This window comes from Pseudorasbora parva, chromosome 1 (assembly GCF_024679245.1).
Source record: "Pseudorasbora parva isolate DD20220531a chromosome 1, ASM2467924v1, whole genome shotgun sequence".
NCBI classification, from domain to species: Eukaryota; Metazoa; Chordata; class Actinopteri; order Cypriniformes; family Gobionidae; genus Pseudorasbora; species Pseudorasbora parva.
This window is the reverse complement of record NC_090172.1, coordinates 2,873,124-2,894,983: the sequence shown is the minus strand read 5'-3', so window position 1 is coordinate 2,894,983 and position 21,860 is coordinate 2,873,124. Positions and strand designations below refer to the sequence as shown.

The 21,860-nt window shown below is 35.2% G+C and overlaps 1 protein-coding gene across 1 annotated transcript in view; it reads right to left on the bottom strand.

The window, feature by feature from the left end:
- cdh15 (cadherin 15, type 1, M-cadherin (myotubule)) overlaps positions 1-21,860 on the bottom strand; it is a 48,021-nt gene that overhangs the window by 12,943 nt on the left and 13,218 nt on the right. The window contains exons 3-8 of the mRNA XM_067452050.1: positions 7,838-7,972; positions 6,066-6,221; positions 3,587-3,731; positions 1,544-1,722; positions 1,331-1,459; positions 1,057-1,242 (exon numbers count right to left, since the gene is read on the bottom strand). Coding sequence (XP_067308151.1) covers positions 1,057-1,242; positions 1,331-1,459; positions 1,544-1,722; positions 3,587-3,731; positions 6,066-6,221; positions 7,838-7,972 — 930 coding nt within the window. The remainder of the gene's footprint in view (positions 1-1,056; positions 1,243-1,330; positions 1,460-1,543; positions 1,723-3,586; positions 3,732-6,065; positions 6,222-7,837; positions 7,973-21,860) is intronic.

Genomic DNA, 21,860 nt, shown 5'->3' with positions numbered 1-21,860 from the left:
GAGACTTTGTTTCATATTAAAAGTAACCTGCTCTGTCCTCTTTGCTCTGCGATGTGTTTTTCACAGCATGTGGTGTGAGTGCGGCTTTTCGGACATAATAACAGTAACTAAAGAGGGCGGGTCTTTGCGATCGGTCAATGGGCAGCTACATTTTGGACAGCGATGTCAAACGTGAAGGGGTCAGCTCGACATGTCCTCGTCCACTGCACTAAGGCCCAGTTTCATCACTGCACCGGTGGGAAATCATTAGTGTCTATTGACAGAAATGTAAGGCTTTCCATGTTTTCACTCTTATACTTTAGGAGGCGCTACGATCTTCTGAAAGAGTACTGAATTTCTGGATCAAAACACAGGAAAAAGAAGCAGAAACAAGTGATGGTATTATGTAAGCAGATGCATATGTAAAATAATGCGATCATCAACATTATACAGCATAGAAATCTACTCCATCTGTGTATTGACCATCCTTCTGAATCCGATCTGGAGGAAGTCTATGACAAAAACATGATTTTGCTCAAAACTTGCAACTTTTTGAAAAAATGCTTGCGGGGAAAGCGTTAAACTGTTGTTTGCACTAACAACAAAACAAGGTTCATCAAAGCAAGGCATGCAAGAAGAGCTGCACAGGGTATGAAATCTCAGTGTTCTTTGGTTGTGTGGGATAATTAAGTTCAGAAGCCAAAGTAGTCCAAGGCACTCGATGGGTGTATTGAAAAAGTTTAAAAGCCTTTATTTTTTCATGGCTTAAACATTTAAAATCATACACACCCTGACGAAAGCATGTAAAGCCGCAATGCGTAGGTGTATCTGTCACCAATTTTTTAATGTTTTAGCCATGAAAAAATAAAGGCTTTTTAACTTTTTCAACACACCCATCGAGGGCTTTAAACTACTTTGGCTTCTGAACAAAACAAGGTGCTTTTAAGAACCGATGATTGTAAGGTTCTTTGGGGGATCCAAAGTGGTTCTTCTATGGCATAGCTGTGAAAAACCTTTATTTTTAAGATGGCGAGCCACACCACAGAGACCACAGTCTTTAATTTACTATAATCTCACCTTAACCACCGAAATGATGCCTTGGTTGGAGACCGGGTCTGTGCGGATGGCAAAGTGTCCTAAAGGATTCCCCTTTCCGATGGTGTACTTAATCCTCCAGTTTTCTCCACCTTTTTGGTCCTTATCCGTGGCATTGACCCGGCCCACGTCCGCCAGGAGCTTGTTCTCCATTGCGTTCATGTTGTACTGCAGTCACAAAATTGTAACAACAGCTCAGAAAACAGATCAGGTGAACATCATCACAGACTGTGCATGTTTTCAGCTGGTTTCATACCACAGTCGGCTGGAATCTCGGAGCGTGGTTGTTAATGTCAGAGATGTGAATGATGGCGCGGCCAGTGGAGGTCAGGCCCATTCCAGACATGTCGGCCACCTGGAGAGTCAGCTTAAAGGACTGCACCACCTGACAACACAGCACGGCATGTTTCTTTCTTTCTTTATTCTGTTTGTCTATGCTGTTCATTTATAAGAGACAGAAGTAACCCACATCTCTGTCTAGTCCCACATCTCGTATGTAGATGACTCCAGTTTTGTTGTTAATGCCGAACATGGTTTTGTTAATGCTGTGAGGGAAACTCTCTTGCCCACTGATGGAGTAGCTGAGAGCGGCGTTCTCCGTCAGTGGATCATCAGAATCGACCGCTGTAACCTGCATTACTGAAGTTCCTGATCACAGAGAAGCACATAACGTTAACACTCTGGCGCTCTTCTGTCATGTTTTATGTAATTTTTCACTTAAAGGTGCACTATGCAGCTTTCCGTCCACTGGAGGGCGCCTATTCTAAACAAAGGCGTAGTTTGATGACGCCAAGTGTGAGCGCAGTATCTTGGGACATGTGGTCTTCACCTCACAGCCGGTGGAAAACAGGACTATGGCAGAAATCATGTTGATGGATGCGGTTATTAACGTTACTGTAGTGTGAAGCAGAGCAGGACCGAGTGTTGTGGAGCTGAGCACGGCTGCTGGAGCGATTGTTACACAAACACACGGCTCGCGAGCACCGGGACTTTTATTATGACGAGACGGGACACAGTCGCCGGGCGTGCACTTCCAGTCATGATTATAAGGTAAAGCAGCTCTGTTTATCATATTAGATACATTTAAGTGTGTTGAAAATGATGTTATGGCGTTCCTCTGTGCGTTCGCTCGGCGCTGCTGTGACATGTTCACACTGAGTAAAGCGCTTCTGCAGGATAAAACTGAGGGAAACGCAGATATGACGCGATTGACAGGTGACTCCCTCAAACGCTAGGGTCTTTGGTTAAAATAGTAATTTTCTCACAATTTACAAATAGTTGGAAACATTTGGGATATTGTAAGTACTCAACTGAACAAAATATATAACACTGGCCTAGTGGTTTTTGGATATTTTACTGCAAAAATACTACATAGTGCACCTTTAATCGGAATGGTAACTTGGTAAATGCATTGGCATTTGTTGTGTGAACACAAAAAAAAATCATGGACATGATTCAGAAAGGATAAAGTCCTGAAAAAAATAGTAACAGTTATATTGTAAATAAATGGAGACGAATTTCACCTAGTGGAAGCGTTTGGTACTGCATCCAAACAAAATTGTACTAAAAAGCTCATTTTTTGAGATATCAACCTCAAATTTGGAACACAGCTTGTTTAGATTTATGGCTTTGATTTTCTCAGTTTTAGAGTAAAAACGTGTTTTGGAAAATATATATTTAATATTTTTCATTTTTTAAACTTTTTTTTCCACTTCAGCAATAATCTGCCAAGTGTCATCTTTAAAAAGAGACCAAACTTTAGTCTGTGAGCTAAAGAACTTAATATTTATGACCATTTAAGTCAGAAATTTTCGTTGCTCAAAAAATCCTATAAAAAATACAAAATATTAAATACAAAATATTATCAAACTAAAATATAGGACAATCCTTTTTAATTAAAATAAAAAAACATGCACATTGATTCTTCCATTCATGCATCTTCATCACCGTCACAATTCTTCCATGAAATATAAAAGGAGAAATTCTTTTTTTCATACAATTAAAGTGAATAGTAACCAAAAGGGCAAAAAAGTGAATAGCTTTGTATGAGGAACAGATCAACACTTTAGTCGGATGTTTTTATAATGTCTACATCTGTATCTGAATACACACTTAAATAAACTGACTTTAGGACGATCATTTAAGCACGATCATTCAAATATACTACCGGATTTCTACTAATACAAAGGCATATGCTAAATTGCTGAAGTAGTTTAAAACTAAAGTATTGCGTTGTAATTCACAAGTGTTTTCTGTGAACAGTACGCCCCATATATTCTTTTAAAGCATAACGTTTCCGTTATAAATGCTCTTTTTGAAGTGTACTTGCTTTGCACAAGGGTGTTCAGAACTGTGAACAAGATTTGTACTCTCCAAATCATTGCAAATAGTTTTTTTTTTCATTATTATTATTATTATCATTATTATTATTATTATTATTATTATTATTATTATTATTATTATTATTATTATTATTATTATTATTATTATTTTACATTTTATTGCATGTTACCTGGAACAGAGAACTCGGGGATAGTGCCAATGAACTCCTTCTGGGTGAATTCAGGCCTGTGGTCATTCTGATCTAGAACGTAGATCTCAATGGTGGTGGGACTCTCCAGTCTCTCTCCACTCGGGGAGAGCGCAAAGGCTTTGAGCTGAGGATATTATACATATGAATTATTCACATGATTCATTAAGCTTCATGCATACAGTAAGACCACATTGCAAATCTGTAATCTAATTTAATCCTGAAAAAAAAAACAGAAGGGGCTATATGTAGAATATGAAAATATGTCGGCCGACATGATAACATTAAAAATTAATATATATCAGCCAATACTGCTAAAATAACAAAATTACATATATATCGGTCAATACCAATAATATTAAAAATAAACATATATCAGCTGATACCTATAACATTAAAAATAAACATATATATCGGTCAATACCAATAATATTAAAAATAAACATATATCAGCTGATACCTATAACATTAAAAATAAACATATATATATCGGTCAATACCAATAATATTAAAAATAAACATATATCAGCTGATACCTATAACATTAAAAATAAACATATATCGGCCAATACGACAACATTAAAACTGAACATATATCAGCTGATATGATAACATTAAAAATGAACAAATATCGGCCGATATGATAACATTAAAAATGAACATATATCGGCTGATATGATAACATTAAAAATGAACAAATATCGGGCGATACGATAACATTAAAAATGAACATATATCGGCTGATATGATAACATTAAAAATGAACATATATCGGCTGATATGATAACATTAAAAATGAACAAATATCGGGCGATACGATAACATTAAAAATGAACATATATCGGCTGATATGATAACATTAAAAATGAACAAATATCGGTCGATACAGATAACATTAAAAATGAACATATATCGACCGATACCGATAACATTAAAAATGAACATATATCGGCCGATACCGATAACATTAAAAATGAACATATATCGGCCGATACCGATAACATTAAAAATGAACATATATCGGCCGATACTGATAACATTAAAGATGAATATATATCGGCCGATACTGATAACATTAAAGATGAATATATATCAGCCGATACCGATAACATTAAAAATGAACATATATCAGCCGATACAGATAACATTAAAAATGAACATATATCAGCCGATACTGATAACATTAAAAATGAACATATATTGGCCAATTCTGATAACATTAAAAATGAACATATATCGGCTGATATGATAACATTAAAAATGAACATATATCGGCTGATATGATAACATTAAAAATGAACAAATATCGGCCGATATGATAACATTAAAAATGAACATATATCGGCTGATATGATAACATTAAAAATGAACAAATATCGGGCGATACGATAACATTAAAAATGAACATATATCGGCCGATACAGATAACATTAAAAATGAACATATATCGGCCGATACCGATAACATTAAAAATGAACATATATTGGCTGATACGATAACATTAAAAATGAACATATATCGGCCGATACAGATAACATTAAAAATGAACATATATCGGCCGATACCGATAACATTAAAAATGAACATATATTGGCTGATACGATAACAATAAAAATGAACATATATCGGCCGATACCGATAACATTAAAAATGAACATATATCGGCTGATATGATAACATTAAAAATGAACATATATTGGTCAATACAGATAACATTAAAAATGAACATATATCGGCCGATACCGATAACATTAAAAATGAACATATATCGGCTGATACGATAACATTAAAAATGAACATATATCGGCCGATACAGATAACATTAAAAATGAACATATATCGGCCGATACCGATAACATTAAAAATGAACATATATCGGCTGATATGATAACATTAAAAATGAACATATATCGGCCGATACTGATAACATTAAAAATGAACATATATCGGCTGATATGATAACATTAAAAATGAACATATATCGGCCGATACTGATAACATTAAAAATGAACATATATCGGCTGATATGATAACATTAAAAATGAACATATATCGGCTGATACGATAACATTAAAAATGAACAAATATCGGGCGATACGATAACATTAAAAATGAACATATATCGGCCGATACAGATAACATTAAAAATGAACATATATCGGCCAATACCGATAACATTAAAAATGAACATATATCGGCCAATACCGATAACATTAAAAATGAACATATATCGGCCAATACCGATAACATTAAAAATGAACATATATCGGATGATACAGATAACATTAAAATCAGTTTACAGGCTTTCATAAACAACCTAGGAAACGTTTTCTCGTCTGGTCGTTAGGTCTCGTTTTTCAAGTTTTGCTACAAGCTGTTTACACACTGACAATAAAAAAGTGATTAATACATGAAAATATTTACGTATAGCCCCTTTAAAAGACGAACAAAACTTGTTTACCTTAAAGCTCTTGTGTTTTTCCCTGTCCAGTGGCATTTTGCTCTTGATCCATCCTGTTTTATCATCAATCTCAAAGAGGCCTTTGGGGTCCTGGTCAACCCCGGGACCCTCCAGCTTGTATATCACCTCTCCGGTGAAAACCTTGTCTGATTTAATCTGCAAGAGTGGACATGGAACATGTTAAAGACGTACGGTAGACAGTGAATTTGTTTAGAGATTGCGAGGATAATGTTTATTCTTTAACAGATATTTAAACTACCATGTGCGCGTTACCAATCGGTTTGTTTGGACGGTTTACATAAAATAAGTTTTAAAATGGAGCAATATGCGCTGTGGTGTGTTTAAGAACTACAACTATAATTTAATAGCAACTATATCAGTAATATTAATTATACTGTGTTCCCACTTTTTGTTGTATGTAGTGTATCAGATTTTCATTTATTTGAAACATTTATTTGTTTGTAATAATATGAGTAATATGACTCAAAAAAGTACAAACTACATCACTGGATATTTTAAAAAAGATATTGCCTCTTTAAATAGCTTCAGTCAGTGTTGTGAAGTGTCTTTTTACACACTTTTGTTTTGTTTTTTGTAAGGCAACTTGCTGCACAGCGTTTTTGAGTTTAATCAACTTTTACACAAAGTAGTTCACTCAACTCAATTAACTGAGTACGGTCACATGTCTCCCAATTTAAGATCTTTTGTCCAACGGTTTGTCCAACAATTGTGTTTTGTGTTTTAATTGTATTTTTTTATTTGTGTTATTGTTGTATTTTTATGTCACCATCATGGTGTTTAGTGTTTTCTTTAGTTGGGACAGTTTAATAACTTTTTAATGATAGTGTTTCTTTGACTGCTGAATAAGAATTTAACCATTGTGTAGTGGTTTAATTCACCGATTTCATGACTGAGTCTAATTTGAGCAAGACACTATTAACTTTGTTTTATTGTAATTCGAGGAAAGATTCAGCTTGGTTTTAATCAGAAAAGCTGAATAAGGTTTAAAACCAATTGTACATTAAGCAACAATCAGCCCATGAATCTCAACAACGGTGACATGCTTCATGCTGCAATGCATGCTGGGAGCCGCGGATGAGTTTTGAATGATGCACCCAGAATGCATTGCTAAATTGTTGCAACTTGTATGCTGGTTAACTTGGTTACACTGCAAAAAAATGCTCTTCTTACTCAGTCATTTTGTCTTGTTTCTAGTCTAATTATCTAACAATTCTTAAATCAAGATGCACTTACTATATAAGTAAAATGACATAAGATATTTTTTCTGGTTTGGTTGAAAATCAAATCTAAATGAAGTGAGTTTTTGCTTAAAACAGGCAAAATGATCTGCCAATGGGGTGAGAAAAATAATCTTATTTCTGATTGAAATCTTGTTTCTTGTTTCCGTCCCAAACAGAAATAAGATTATTTTTCTCACCCCATTGGCAGATCATTTTGCCTGTTTTAAGCAAAAACTCACTTCATTTTGATGTTTTTCCCAAGAAAACAAGAAAAAATATCTTACGTCATTTTACTGATCTAGTAAATGCAGCTTGATTTAAGAATATTTCGATATTTGAACTGGAAACAAGAAAAAATACTAAATAAGAAGAGCATTTTTGCAGTGTACAAATCAAATTTACAATTTTATACTAGGTTCTTTTCACTGGTTTAGTCAAAATTTTTGCATTTAATTGTTCATTTAACTAAAATATAATCATTAGCCTAAACTTTTGTGAGTTGGACTTTTTACAGTGTGGCTGTTGGTTCACCTGCACCAGATCTTCAGGGAGCTGCTTGCTGTTTTCTGACACTCGGATTGGGGGAATGACCCAGTCTCTCTTCACCCTGACCTGTGGACCCAGACTTTTGTATCTCCATGGGTTCATCTGACCGCTGCTGCTGACCTGCAACAAAACACACACATGCTCATCAGTAACACACACACACACACACAGACACTCTACAGCAGCTTTTAGGGGCCGTTTACACAACATTGTTTACAATTAAACTTGGAAATGTATGCGTTTTCATTTTTATTCTGCTGCCAGGCCAGGAGATGGCGATGTCAGTATAAAAAAACACCATACGCCTATAAGCTGAACACATACACTGTAAAAAAAAAGTTGGTTTAATTTAAAAAAGTAAGCAACCTGGTTGCCTTAACATTTTGAGTTTATTGAAATAAAAAAATTGCGTTGATACAATGAAGAAAATTGGTTTAATAAATAGAAACTCAAAATATTACTGTATCTGAACCACATAAAACATTTGATAAATCATGAAAATAGCACTATTTGGCTGCGTCATCACAAATAAAACACACACAATTACCCAACATGCTTAAAAAAATTTTTTAATAATCTTTTAATAAAGGTTGTCGAATCTCAAAAAACATTCATTGCATTAACTAAAATTTTTAATTTCAATGAACACAAAATTTTAAGGAAACGGTAACTTTTTTAAAAATATTTTTTTATGGTGTAGAGTGTATGCGCATAACGATATTGTTTTCAAAAACGTGTTTCTCAACACACTAAGCGTACATTTACAAGATAATGATGTGCTAAAAACAGAAATGTTTTTTTCCTTGTACAGATGTCAACACTGTTAAAATGAACCCCGTTCACATGGATCAGTGAAAACGACTAAAAGCACTGTATTCTTCTGCCTGGCCAGTAGGTGAAAAACTACAGAGACAAAGCCGCGTGCGTCATCATATAAAGCCACGCATTACATTACATTACATGACTTATTACAAAAAAATCTAACAATGTCTAAAAGCTTATATGTGAAAAGCTGTACTGAAAACAAGCTAAAAAACCCAGAACCAAAAACCCAGAAGTGTTTATAAGCTGCTGACCCAAAAAAAACAAGCGTTTAAAGAAAAAAAAAGTGCATACATGCAATAGAGACAGAGCGGACATATTATATTAGGCAAGGAAAGTTTATTTATATAGCACATTTCATACACAATGGCAATTCAAAGTGCTTTACATCGAAAGGAATTAAAATAGGGATAACAAATGCATAAGAAAAAGAATACAATGTATAAAAATAAAAATAGAAACAGTTGTATACAGTTGTAAAGAGAATTAAAAATAATAAAATGATGATAACCAAAGAAAAGAACAAAGGTAAACTAAAACAGTTATAAAAAGAATAAACAAAATGGGTGCAATCAGTCGGACGTACAGTGCTCAGAGCTCATTCAGTAAATGCTCAGCTGAACAGAGGAGTTTTGAGTCTGGATTTGAATGTGGCGACTGTTGGAGCACATCTGATCTGTTCAGGAAGCCGGTTCAGCTGCGGCTGGCATAATAGCTAAAGGCAGACTCTCCTTGCTTTGAGTGAACTCTCGGTATTTCTAACTGACTTGACACTGAGAACTACGCCCACTGGAGGGGAAAGTGATCAGAGACAGGAAATATAATATATAAAGCTGATATTTGGATATTTGACTAAATGTTTACGGCACACGAAGACATACTGAGACACACTGAGTGTCAGGATCTCAAAATGTCCCCATTCCTCCTGCTGAAGCTTCACGTCTTATTGCCTTAGTGTCCACTTTTGTCTTCTTAAACGTTCGTTTTTTGGGGTCGACAGCTTATAAAAACTTAGTTCTGTGTTGTTTAGCTTGTTTGCTGCACACCTTGTCACATATCAGCTTTTAGACATTGTTCTGTGTCTTGTTATGAGTAAGAAAAGACAAAGTGACCGCTTCACGCAATACAAAGTCAATGGAGAGCGTTAGATTGCCAGATTGTGGCAGATGATTGCGGAACAGCTCGGCAAACTGGATGGTAGGGACTGATTTTAAAACAAAGGGTGTGTGGAAGATTATACAGTATTGTGCTCAACAATAGCTAAACAATAGTTTTCCTCTTTCTTTTTCACTTTTTAAAGCTACTCTGTGTAACTTTTTTAGTTTATTCTTAGCTAAAACACTTAGTTCTTTCAAAAATATATGTGCTCTTTAATGTATATTTACTTCTTTAAAGTATTCTCGTAAGTTTATAATATGCCATTGAAAATACATACGGGTGAGGGGTTCGAATGCCGGCCGCCATGTTGCTCCTCCATCTTGAAAGTACATTAGCCAAAGAGGGACATACCCGTAAATTCAAGCTTCGCCTTTCGTGTTTTAACACTCGATGTCCCGTGTCGAATGTGAAGAGGGGGATTGCCATGTTAATCTTGGACTAAATCGGCCACCGTAGGAGTTAAAACGAAATCAGAATTGAGAGGAACAGAAACTAATATTCACTGGATGGTCATATACCTTTACACCGCTAGATGGGGGGAAATATCACACAGAGGAGCTTTAAGAAAAGAGAGGACAACAAAATAATCCTCATTGCTTGAAGACTCCATTTTGTATTGTTTTGCGTTCTTTTTCGCAACGGATTAATCAATAGACACCGGACTTCTGTACGTAGCTAATTTTTAGGATGACGAATATCAAAAAACGCGTATGAAAATTTCGGACTCCCTGTGCAAGGACATTAACTCTTTCCCCGCCAAACACAGAATTTCCGTTATTTCAGATGCTAGGGGGCGCTACACGGCTGTAGTTCAGACACTTGTTTCAGCTTTAAAGTGTGTGGAGCTGATGTGTTGCGTGCAGTACTGAAGTGTTTTTACGTTACTCAAGTATTGGCGTCTCTAATGTGGAATCCAGTGTGTGCTTTGAAGGCCTGTGGGGTAAAGTGAACCGAGCTCATGTTTCTCTCTCTTTCTCTTATTGACACACACATGCACATATACTGAGGTCTGCACTGTTCAAAACACACATGTTCAGCCAAAATAATGGGGTCACACACACACACACACACACACACACACACACACACACACACACACACACACACACACACACACACACACACACACACACACACACACACACACACACACACACACACACACACACACGCAGCTGTTCAGCCACCCATGGCCTGTCGTTTTGAAACACGTTCTCTTTTACTGCACCTGACCGGGGTCAGAGGTCAGCTGCTAAACGTGCTTTAGTGACAAAATTCCACACACAGTGACAGGATTCTCACACACACCGACACAATGTGTGTCAAACACTGAGAAATTCTCACCATGGACTAAAGACTGATTTATAAAATACAAGACCTGTGTAACTATAGTATTTGCCAAAGTTATATGCAAGGAGAAGTAAGACTGTGCTAGTTTTAGATAATAAAGCACTGTCTACAACGTCTGTCAGTGGAGAGTAAACTGAAATTTACCAGGCATATATATATACACACACACACACACACACACACACACACACCACCGGTCAAAAGTTTTAGAACGGTGAGATTTTTTAATGTTTTTAAAGAAGTCTCTTCTGCTCACCAAGGCTGCGTTTATGTCATTAGAAATAAATAAAAAAAGCTGTAATATTGTGAAATATTATTAAAATATAAAATAACTGTTTTCTATTTGAATATATAGTAAAGTGTAATTTATTCCTGTGATCAAATCTGAATTTATCATCATTACTCCAGTCTTCAGAGTCACATGACCCTTCACTAATCACTCTCAGATGAGGATTTATGATCAACACACAGTTATGATTATCATCAGTGATGAAACAGTTTTGTAAAAAAATGATGATTAATAGAAAGTTTAAAAGAACAGCATTTATCTGAAATTAAAAGCTTTTGTAACATTGGACTACCATTTAAATGTTTGGGTCGGTAAGAGTTTTATTTTATTTTGTTTTTTGGGAAAGAAATGAATACATTTATTTAGCAGGGGTGCATTAAATTGATCAAGTGACAGTAAAAGACATTTATAATATTGAAAAGGTTTATATTTCAGATAAATGCGGTTCTTTTGAACTTTCTATTCATCAAAGAATCCTAGAAATATTTCTTTACACATTTCTTTCATCACTGATGATAATCATAACTGTGTGTTGATCATAAATCCTCATCTGAGAATGATTAGTGAAGGGTCATGTGACTCTGAAGACTGGAGTAATGATGATTAATTCAGATTTGATCACAGGAATAAATCACACTTTAAAATATATTCAAATAGAAAACAGGTATTTTATATTTTAATAATATTTCACAATATTACAGCTTTTTTTGTATTTCTAATGACATAAACGCAGCCTTGGTGAGCAGAAGAGACTTCTTTAAAAACATTAAAAAATCTCACCGTTCTAAAACTTTTGACCCGTAGTGTGTGTTTAAATACAAGTTTCTTTAGAAATTATATTAAAGTACTGTATATATTAGTACACCGCCTGTACACTGTAAAAAATTATATGTTCAACAAGTTATGACAACATATTTTTTTCCATTGTTTTAACTCATCAAAATAAGTTAAGCAATGTTAAACTTGTTTTTATTAGTTATACAAGATGTAACTAATTTTATTAAGTCAGTTTAACATAATTTAAGTTGAAATAACTTAAACATCCGAGTCGATTGTACTGCAAAAGTTCAAAATTTGCCTTTTTTTTACAGTGTACACTTTAACCACATTTTAAAGACAATCTAAGTAATTATATTTATGTATTGATAAAGACATTAAAAACACTCTTTTTTTGTAAAAGTATGCTAAAGTGTACTTCTTTTTCATAAGGGTATTTGTTTTCAAATTATTGAAATGCTTTTCCCTTTTAGCAGGAAAATGTTTTTTTTTTTTTTTTTTTTTACAACAATGAAAGAAAAAGTTTCTAATTTTCAACCATGAATTATGTTGCAATTCTCAAATACTCAACAAAGGCCAGTTTCCAACTAAAAACTATAACTATAACGATATAGCGTTCACAGCAACGGCTGCTATTCTGTTTATTAGCCTCAGTTTTGTGTGACGCTTTAAATGTTCGCGCTCTTTAAAGCAGGATGGCTCCTGATTGGCTGTTAATGTTTTTATGTTCATCACCTGGAAAAAATCTTCGGAAAGTGATTCATTGAATCTTAAATATTAAACACTATTAAACAATCAATTCTCCCCCTTTCTCATTTTGCTCAAAAAGACATAAAATTACATTTTTACATAAAAAATAGCAATATTTACTCTTTCTTGATTCAGCCATTTGCAAAGCATGCTGGGAACTAACAAGCCCCGCCCAGGTTCAGTTAAAGCAACACAAATCATTCATGTAACACAACACAAACGGATTAAGTTTGACTTCAATTTGACTTATATTTAAGTGGATTGAACATAATCAAATTAAGTTAGGACTAAATGAATAGCAATTGTGTTGCTTTAGCTCATTTTAAGTAAGCAATTTGAAAAAGCAGTAAAACATTTTTTTTTTCAGTGTATAGTTATCGTCCTCGGTGTGAACGGGCCTTTAGATATCACCCCATTTAAGAATGCGATATTAATTCATAACCATATGAGAAATAAGCAGCAATGGCTGCAGTGTCTCTTTGATTTCCTCGGCGGTGGAAGTGTTTCCTGAAGCAGAATGCTGGGCATTACAGGCACGCACAGACCCTGTCAGAGCAAACTAATCTTAGAGCAGCTCAATTCTCCATTCTCCTCGTGTACTACATTACACTCAGTGTTTACTCCTATATTCCAAGGCCAGCTGCATAAACCTAGAGCGTGTCTTAAAGAGATCGTTCACTCAAAAAAATGTAAATTATCACATGATTTACTCGCCCTCAAGTATCCACATATGACATTCTTCTTTCAGACGAACACAATCAGAGTAATATTAAAAATATCCCGGCTCCTCCAAGCTTTATAATGGCAGTGAATGGTACCTGAGATTTTAAAGCCCCAAAAAGTGCATCTGTCCATCATAAAAGTGGATCTGTCCATCATAAAAGTGCATCTATCCATCATAAAAGTGGATCTGTCCATCATAAAAGTGGATCTGTCCATCATAAAAGTGCATCTGTCCATCATAAAAGTGGATCTGTCCATCATAAAAGTGGATCTGTCCATCATAAAAGTGCATCTATTCATCATAAAAGTGCATCTATCCATCATAAAAGTGCATCTATTCATCATAAAAGTGCATCTATTCATCAGAAAAGTGCATCTATCCATCATAAAAGTGCATCTGTCCATCATAAAAGTGCATCTATCCATCATAAAAGTGCATCTATCCATCATAAAAGTGCATCTGTCCATCATAAAAGTGCATCTATCCATCATAAAAGTGCATCTGTCCATCATAAAAGTGCATCTGTCCATCATAAAAGTGCATCTGTCCATCATAAAAGTGCATCTATCCATCATAAAAGTGCATCTATCCATCATAAAAGTGCATCTATTCATCATAAAAGTGCATCTATCCATCATAAAAGTGCATCTATTCATCATAAAAGTGCATCTATCCATCATAAAAGTGCATCTATTCATCATAAAAGTGCATCTATTCATCATAAAAGTGCATCTATCCATCATAAAAGTGCATCCGTCCATCATAAAAGTGCATCTATCCATCATAAAAGTGCATCTGTCCATCATAAAAGTGCATCTATCCATCATAAAAGTGCATCTGTCCATCATAAAAGTGCATCTATCCATCATAAAAGTGCATCTATCCATCATAAAAGTGCATCTATCCATCATAAAAGTGCATCTGTCCATCATAAAAGTGCATCTGTCCATCATAAAAGTGCATCTATCCATCATAAAAGTGCATCTGTCCATCATAAAAGTGCATCTATCCATCATAAAAGTGCATCCGTCCATCATAAAAGTGCATCTATCCATCATAAAAGTGCATCTATCCATCAAAAAAGTGCATCCGTCCATCATAAAAGTGCATCTATTCATCATAAAAGTGCATCTATCCATCATAAAAGTGCATCTATCCATCATAAAAGAGCATCTATCCATCATAAAAGTGCATCTATCCATCATAAAAGTGCATCTATCCATCATAAAAGTGCATCTAACCATCATAAAAGTGCATCTATCCATCATAAAAGTGCATCTATTCATCATAAAAGTGCATCTATCCATCATAAAAGTGCATCTATCCATCATAAAAGTGCATCTGTCCATCATAAAAGTGCATCTGTCCATCATAAAAGTGCATCTATCCATCATTAAAGTGCATCTATCCATCATAAAAGTGCATCTATCCATCATAAAAGTGCATCTGTCCATCATAAAAGTGCATCTATCCATCATAAAAGTGCATCTATCCATCATAAAAGTGCATCTATCCATCATAAAAGTGCATCTGTCCATCATAAAAGTGCATCTATCCATCATAAAAGTGCATCTGTCCATCATAAAAGGGCATCTGTCCATCATAAAAGTGCATCTGTCCATCATAAAAGTGCATCTATCCATCATAAAAGTGCATCTATCCATCATAAAAGTGCATCTATCCATCATAAAAGTTCATCTATCCATCATAAAAGTGCATCTATTCATCATAAAAGTGCATCTATTCATCATAAAAGTGCATCTATCCATCATAAAAGTTCATCTATTCATCATAAAAGTGCATCTATCCATCATAAAAGTGCATCTATCCATCATAAAAGTGCATCTATCCATCATAAATGTGCATCTATCCATCATAAAAGTGCATCTATCCATCATAAACGTGCATCTATCCATCATAAAAGTGCATCTATTCATCATAAAAGTGCATCTGTCCATCATAAAAGTGCATCTATCCATCATAAAAGTGCATCTATTCATCATAAAAGTGCATCTGTCCATCATAAAAGTGCATCTATCCATCATAAAAGTGCATCTATTCATCATAAAAGTGCATCTATCCATCATAAAAGTGCATCTATCCATCATAAAAGTGCATCTATTCATCATAAAAGTGCATCTATTCATCATAAAAGTGCATCTATCCATCATAAAAGTGCATCTATCCATCATAAAAGTGCATCTATCCATCATAAAAGTGCATCTATCCATCATAAAAGTGCATCTATCCATCATAAAAGTGCATCTATCCATCATTAAAGTGCATCTATCCATCATAAAAGTGCATCTATCCATCATAAAAGGGCATCTGTCCATCATAAAAGTGCATCTATCCATCATAAAAGTGCATCTATCCATCATAAAAGTGCATCTATCCATCATAAAAGTGCATCTATCCATCATAAAAGGGCATCTGTCCATCATAAAAGTGCATCTATCCATCATAAAAGTGCATCTGTCCATCATAAAAGGGCATCTGTCCATCATAAAAGTTCATCTATCCATCATAAAAGTGCATCTATTCATCATAAAAGTGCATCTATTCATCATAAAAGTGCATCTATCCATCATAAAAGTTCATCTATTCATCATAAAAGTGCATCTATCCATCATAAAAGTGCATCTATTCATCATAAAAGTGCATCTATCCATCATAAATGTGCATCAATCCATCATAAAAGTGCATCTATCCATCATAAAAGTGCATCTATCCATCATAAAAGTGCATCTATTCATCATAAAAGTGCATCTGTCCATCATAAAAGTGCATCTATCCATCATAAAAGTGCATCTATTCATCATAAAAGTGCATCTGCCCATCATAAAAGTGCATCTATCCATCATAAAAGTGCATCTATTCATCATAAAAGTGCATCTATCCATCATAAAAGTGCATCTATTCATCATAAAAGTGCATCTATCCATCATAAAAGTGCATCTATCCATCATAAAAGTGCATCTATCCATCATAAAAGTGCATCTATTCATCATAAAAGTGCATCTCTCCATCATAAAAGTGCATCTCTCCATCATAAAAGTGCATCTATCCATCATAAAAGTGCATCTATTCATCATAAAAGTGCATCTGTCCATCATAAAAGTGCATCTATTCATCATAAAAGTGCATCTATTCATCATAAAAGTGCATCTATCCATCATAAAAGTGCATCTATCCATCATAAAAGTGCATCTGTCCATCATAAAAGTTCATCTATTCATCATAAAAGTGCATCTATCCATCATAAAAGTGCATCTGTCCATCATAAAAGTGCATCTATCCATCATAAAAGTGCATCTATTCATCATAAAAGTGCATCTGTCCATCATAAAAGTGCATCTATCCATCATAAAAGTGCATCTGTCCATCATAAAAGTGCATCTATCCATCATAAAAGTGCATCTATTCATCATAAAAGTGCATCTATCCATCATAAAAGTGCATCTATCCATCATAAAAGTGCATCTGTCCATCATAAAAGTGCATCTATTCATCATAAAAGTGCATCTATTCATCATAAAAGTGCATCTATCCATCATAAAAGTTCATCTATTCATCATAAAAGTGCATCTATCCATCATAAAAGTGCATCTATCCATCATAAAAGTGCATCTATCCATCATAAAAGTGCATCTATCCATCATAAAAGTGCATCTATCCATCATAAAAGTGCATCAGTCCATCATAAAAGTACATCTGTCCATCATAAAAGTGCTCCACATGGCTTTGGGGGTTAATAAAGGCCTTCTGAAGTGAAGCCATTCGTCGGATCAGAGGTCACTCTTCTGCTGGGATACTAGACTCATGTACGGCCATTACAAGAAGCCAGTGAATATAGTTCATAAAGTTATAAATATGGATATTTTTCTTTAAAAAGAAATCATGGCTTTGCTTTAGAAGGGCTATATTAATCCGCTGGAGCCATGTGGATTACTTGTTATGATGGAGGGATGCACTTTCATCAAAAAAGTCTTATTTTTCTGATTCAAATTAGAGCGATCTTCCTTTTTATGTAACGTTCTGCAAACAAAGTTATGAACTGTCAATAAAACAATTGATGACTAACTTGTAACACTAGTTTTAGTGGCCTCTGTTCCCAAACAACTGTCACTTCTAAGCTGCATTTTATGAGTATTAGAAGAGTTTCTCTGAACCGACCCAGACAAACAGATACTGGTTACTTCTCTTATCATTTAGCTTTTATGAGTGTCTACTAATGCACTTCTTCACCTCATTAGGACAGGCATGAGTGCTTTTCAGTCTTTACGTTCTCAGTTCATTTATTTAGGTGCTGTTATATATGAGCTTTTTTATCTGAAATAACACCAACTGTCAACATGTCCAACCAATACGCCTATATAGGTCGTTTGTCACTTCCTTGAAATACGACCCATAGGAGCGTTTACTAAAGTTGTGCTCCTATCGACAATATTTTAACTCATGAAATACAACCCATAGGAGCGTTTACTAAAGTTGTGCCCCTATCGACAATATTTTAACTCATGAAATACGACCCATAGGAGCGTTTACTAAAGTTGTGCCCCTATCGACAATATTTTAACTCATGAAATACGACCCATATGAGCGTTTACTAAAGTTGTGCTCCTATCGACAATATTTTAACTCATGAAATACGACCCATAGTAGCGTTTACTAAAGTTGTGCCCCTATCGACAATATTTTAACTCATGAAATACGACCCATAGGAACGTTTACTAAAGTTGTGCTCCTATCGACAATATTTTAACTCATGAAATACGACCCATAGGAGCGTTTACTAAAGTTGTGCTCCTATCGACAATATTTTAACTCATGAAATACGACCCATAGGAGCGTTTACTAAAGTTGTGCTCCTATCGACAATATTTTAACTCATGAAATACGACCCATAGGAGCGTTTACTAAAGTTGTGCTCCTATCGACAATATTTTAACTCATGAAATACGACCCATAGGAGCGTTTACTAAAGTTGTGCTCCTATCGACAATATTTTAACTCATGAATTACGACCCATAGGAGCGTTTACTAAAGTTGTGCCCCTATCGACAATATTTTAACTCATGAAATACGACCCATAGGAGCGTTTTCTAAAGTTGTGCTCCTGTCGACAATATTTTAACTCATGAAATACGACCCATAGGAGCGTTTACTAAAGTTGTGCCCCTATCGACAATATTTTAACTCATGAAATACGACCCATAAGAGCGTTTACTAAAGTTGTGCCCCTATCGACAATATTTTAACTCATGAAATACGACCCATAGGAGCGTTTACTAAAGTTGTGCCCCTATCGACAATATTTTAACTCATGAAATACGACCCATAGGAGCGTTTACTAAAGTTGTGCCGCTATCGACAATATTTTAACTCATGAAATACGACCCATAAGAGCGTTTACTAAAGTTGTGCCCCTATCGACAATATTTTAACTCATGAAATACGACCCATAGGAGCGTTTACTAAAGTTGTGCCCCTATCGACAATATTTTAACTCATGAAATACGACCCATAGGAGCGTTTACTAAAGTTGTGCCCCTATCGACAATATTTTAACTCATGAAATACGACCCATAGGAGCGTTTTCTAAAGTTGTGCTCCTGTCGACAATATTTTAACTCATGAAATACGACCCATAGGAGCGTTTACTAAAGTTGTGCCGCTATCGACAATATTTTAACTCATGAAATACGACCCATAAGAGCGTTTACTAAAGTTGTGCCCCTATCGACAATATTTTAACTCATGAAATACGACCCATAGGAGCGTTTACTAAAGTTGTGCTCCTATCGACAATATTTTAACTCATGAAATACGACCCATAAGAGCGTTTACTAAAGTTGTGCTCCTGTCGACAATATTTTAACTCATGAAATACGACCCATAGGAGCGTTTACTAAAGTTGTGCCGCTATCGACAATATTTTAACTCATGAAATACGACCCATAAGAGCGTTTACTAAAGTTGTGCCTCTATCGACAATATTTTAACTCATGAAATACGACCCATAGGAGCGTTTACTAAAGTTGTGCCGCTATCGACAATATTTTAACTCATGAAATACGACCCATAAGAGCGTTTACTAAAGTTGTGCCCCTATCGACAATATTTTAACTCATGAAATACGACCCATAGGAGCGTTTACTAAAGTTGTGCTCCTATCGACAATATTTTAACTCATGAAATACGACCCATAGGAGCGTTTACTAAAGTTGTGCTCCTATCGACAATATTTTAACTCATGAAATGCGACCCATAGGAGCGTTATCTAAAGTTGTGCTCCTATCGACAATATTTTAACTCATGAAATACGACCCATAAGAGCGTTTACTAAAGTTGTGCTGCTATCAACAATATTTTAACTCATGAAATACGACCCATAAGAGCGTTATCTAAAGTTGTGCTCCTATCGACAATATTTTAACTCATGAAATACGACCCATAAGAGCGTTTACTAAAGTTGTGCTGCTATCAACAATATTTTAACTCATGAAATACGACCCATAGGAGCGTTATCTAAAGTTGTGCTCCTATCGACAATATTTTAACTCATGAAATACGACCCATAGGAGCGTTATCTAAAGTTGTGCTCCTATTGACAATATTTTAACTCATGAAATACGACCCATAGGAGCGTTTACTAAAGTTGTGCTGCTATCGACAATATTTTAACTCATGAAATACGACCCATAAGAGCGTTTACTAAAGTTGTGCCCCTATCGACAATATTTTAACTCATGAAATACGACCCATAGGAGCGTTTACTAAAGTTGTGCCCCTATCGACAATATTTTAACTCATGAAATACGACCCATAAGAGCGTTTACTAAAGTTGTGCCCCTATCGACAATATTTTAACTCATGAAATACGACCCATAGGAGCGTTATCTAAAGTTGTGCCCCTATCGACAATATTTTAACTCATGAAATACGACCCATAGGAGCGTTTACTAAAGTTGTGCTCCTATCGACAATATTTTAACTCATGAAATACGACCCATAGGAGCGTTATCTAAAGTTGTGCTCCTATCGACAATATTTTAACTCATGAAATACGACCCATAAGAGCGTTTACTAAAGTTGTGCCCCTATCGACAATATTTTAACTCATGAAATACGACCCATAAGAGCGTTTACTAAAGTTGTGCCCCTATCGACAATATTTTAACTCATGAAATACGACCCATAGGAGCGTTTACTAAAGTTGTGCCCCTATCGACAATATTTTAACTCATGAAATACGACCCATAGGAGCGTTTACTAAAGTTGTGCCCCTATCGACAATATTTTAACTCATGAAATACGACCCATGGGAGCGTTTACTAAAGTTGTGCTCCTATCGACAGCAGGACACTTTCATTTTAAAGCATTTTTCCCTTTTATCTGCGTAATATTTCAGGTTTTGCATAGCTCAGTTGGTAAAGCATCGCACTATACAACAACATGTGATCATGCGATTGTGAGTCCGATCCCAGGGAACACATGTGCTCATAAAGTGTGTGTGAATAAATCACTGGGTAGGTTTAGGGATTGGGTGGGTGTAGTTGTAAATTTAAAAAAATATTTTTCTAAATGGAAATATGACAAATGGTGGTAAAAAGTCCACACACTGCATTAAAATGAATACACATTTTGATTGGTAACAACAGTCATACGTCATTTCATGACATCAGACGTAACACGACACTCATTATTTTTACACCAGCTAGAGGGCATGACTTTAAAACGTAAATAAAGGTTGTTATAAAGTGCTTGAAAACGACCTATACAGTCAAAAAAAAAAAAAAAAAAAAAAAAAATTGGAGGACAGTTTGCTAATTGGCCACCTGAAAAGGTTCTTCTACAGAGAGATATAATGAAATGAAATTGACTTTGAATTTTGAATTGAATTTCTAAAGTGGACCATCGAAACAAAGTGCAACTTCAAATCGGAGAGAAATCTGATACTTGAATGGGAACTCTATTATGTCCCGTGAGCTGTGTGTGAAAACATTTGCTCAGGGAAGCACTGATCTGACACAGGGCTGAAAATACCCGACCGTCTGAAGCAGAGACAGCAGGTGCCGACCACAGGCTTTCTGACGACCCCCAACCGCAGCCATCCACCAAAACACGCTCCTCAC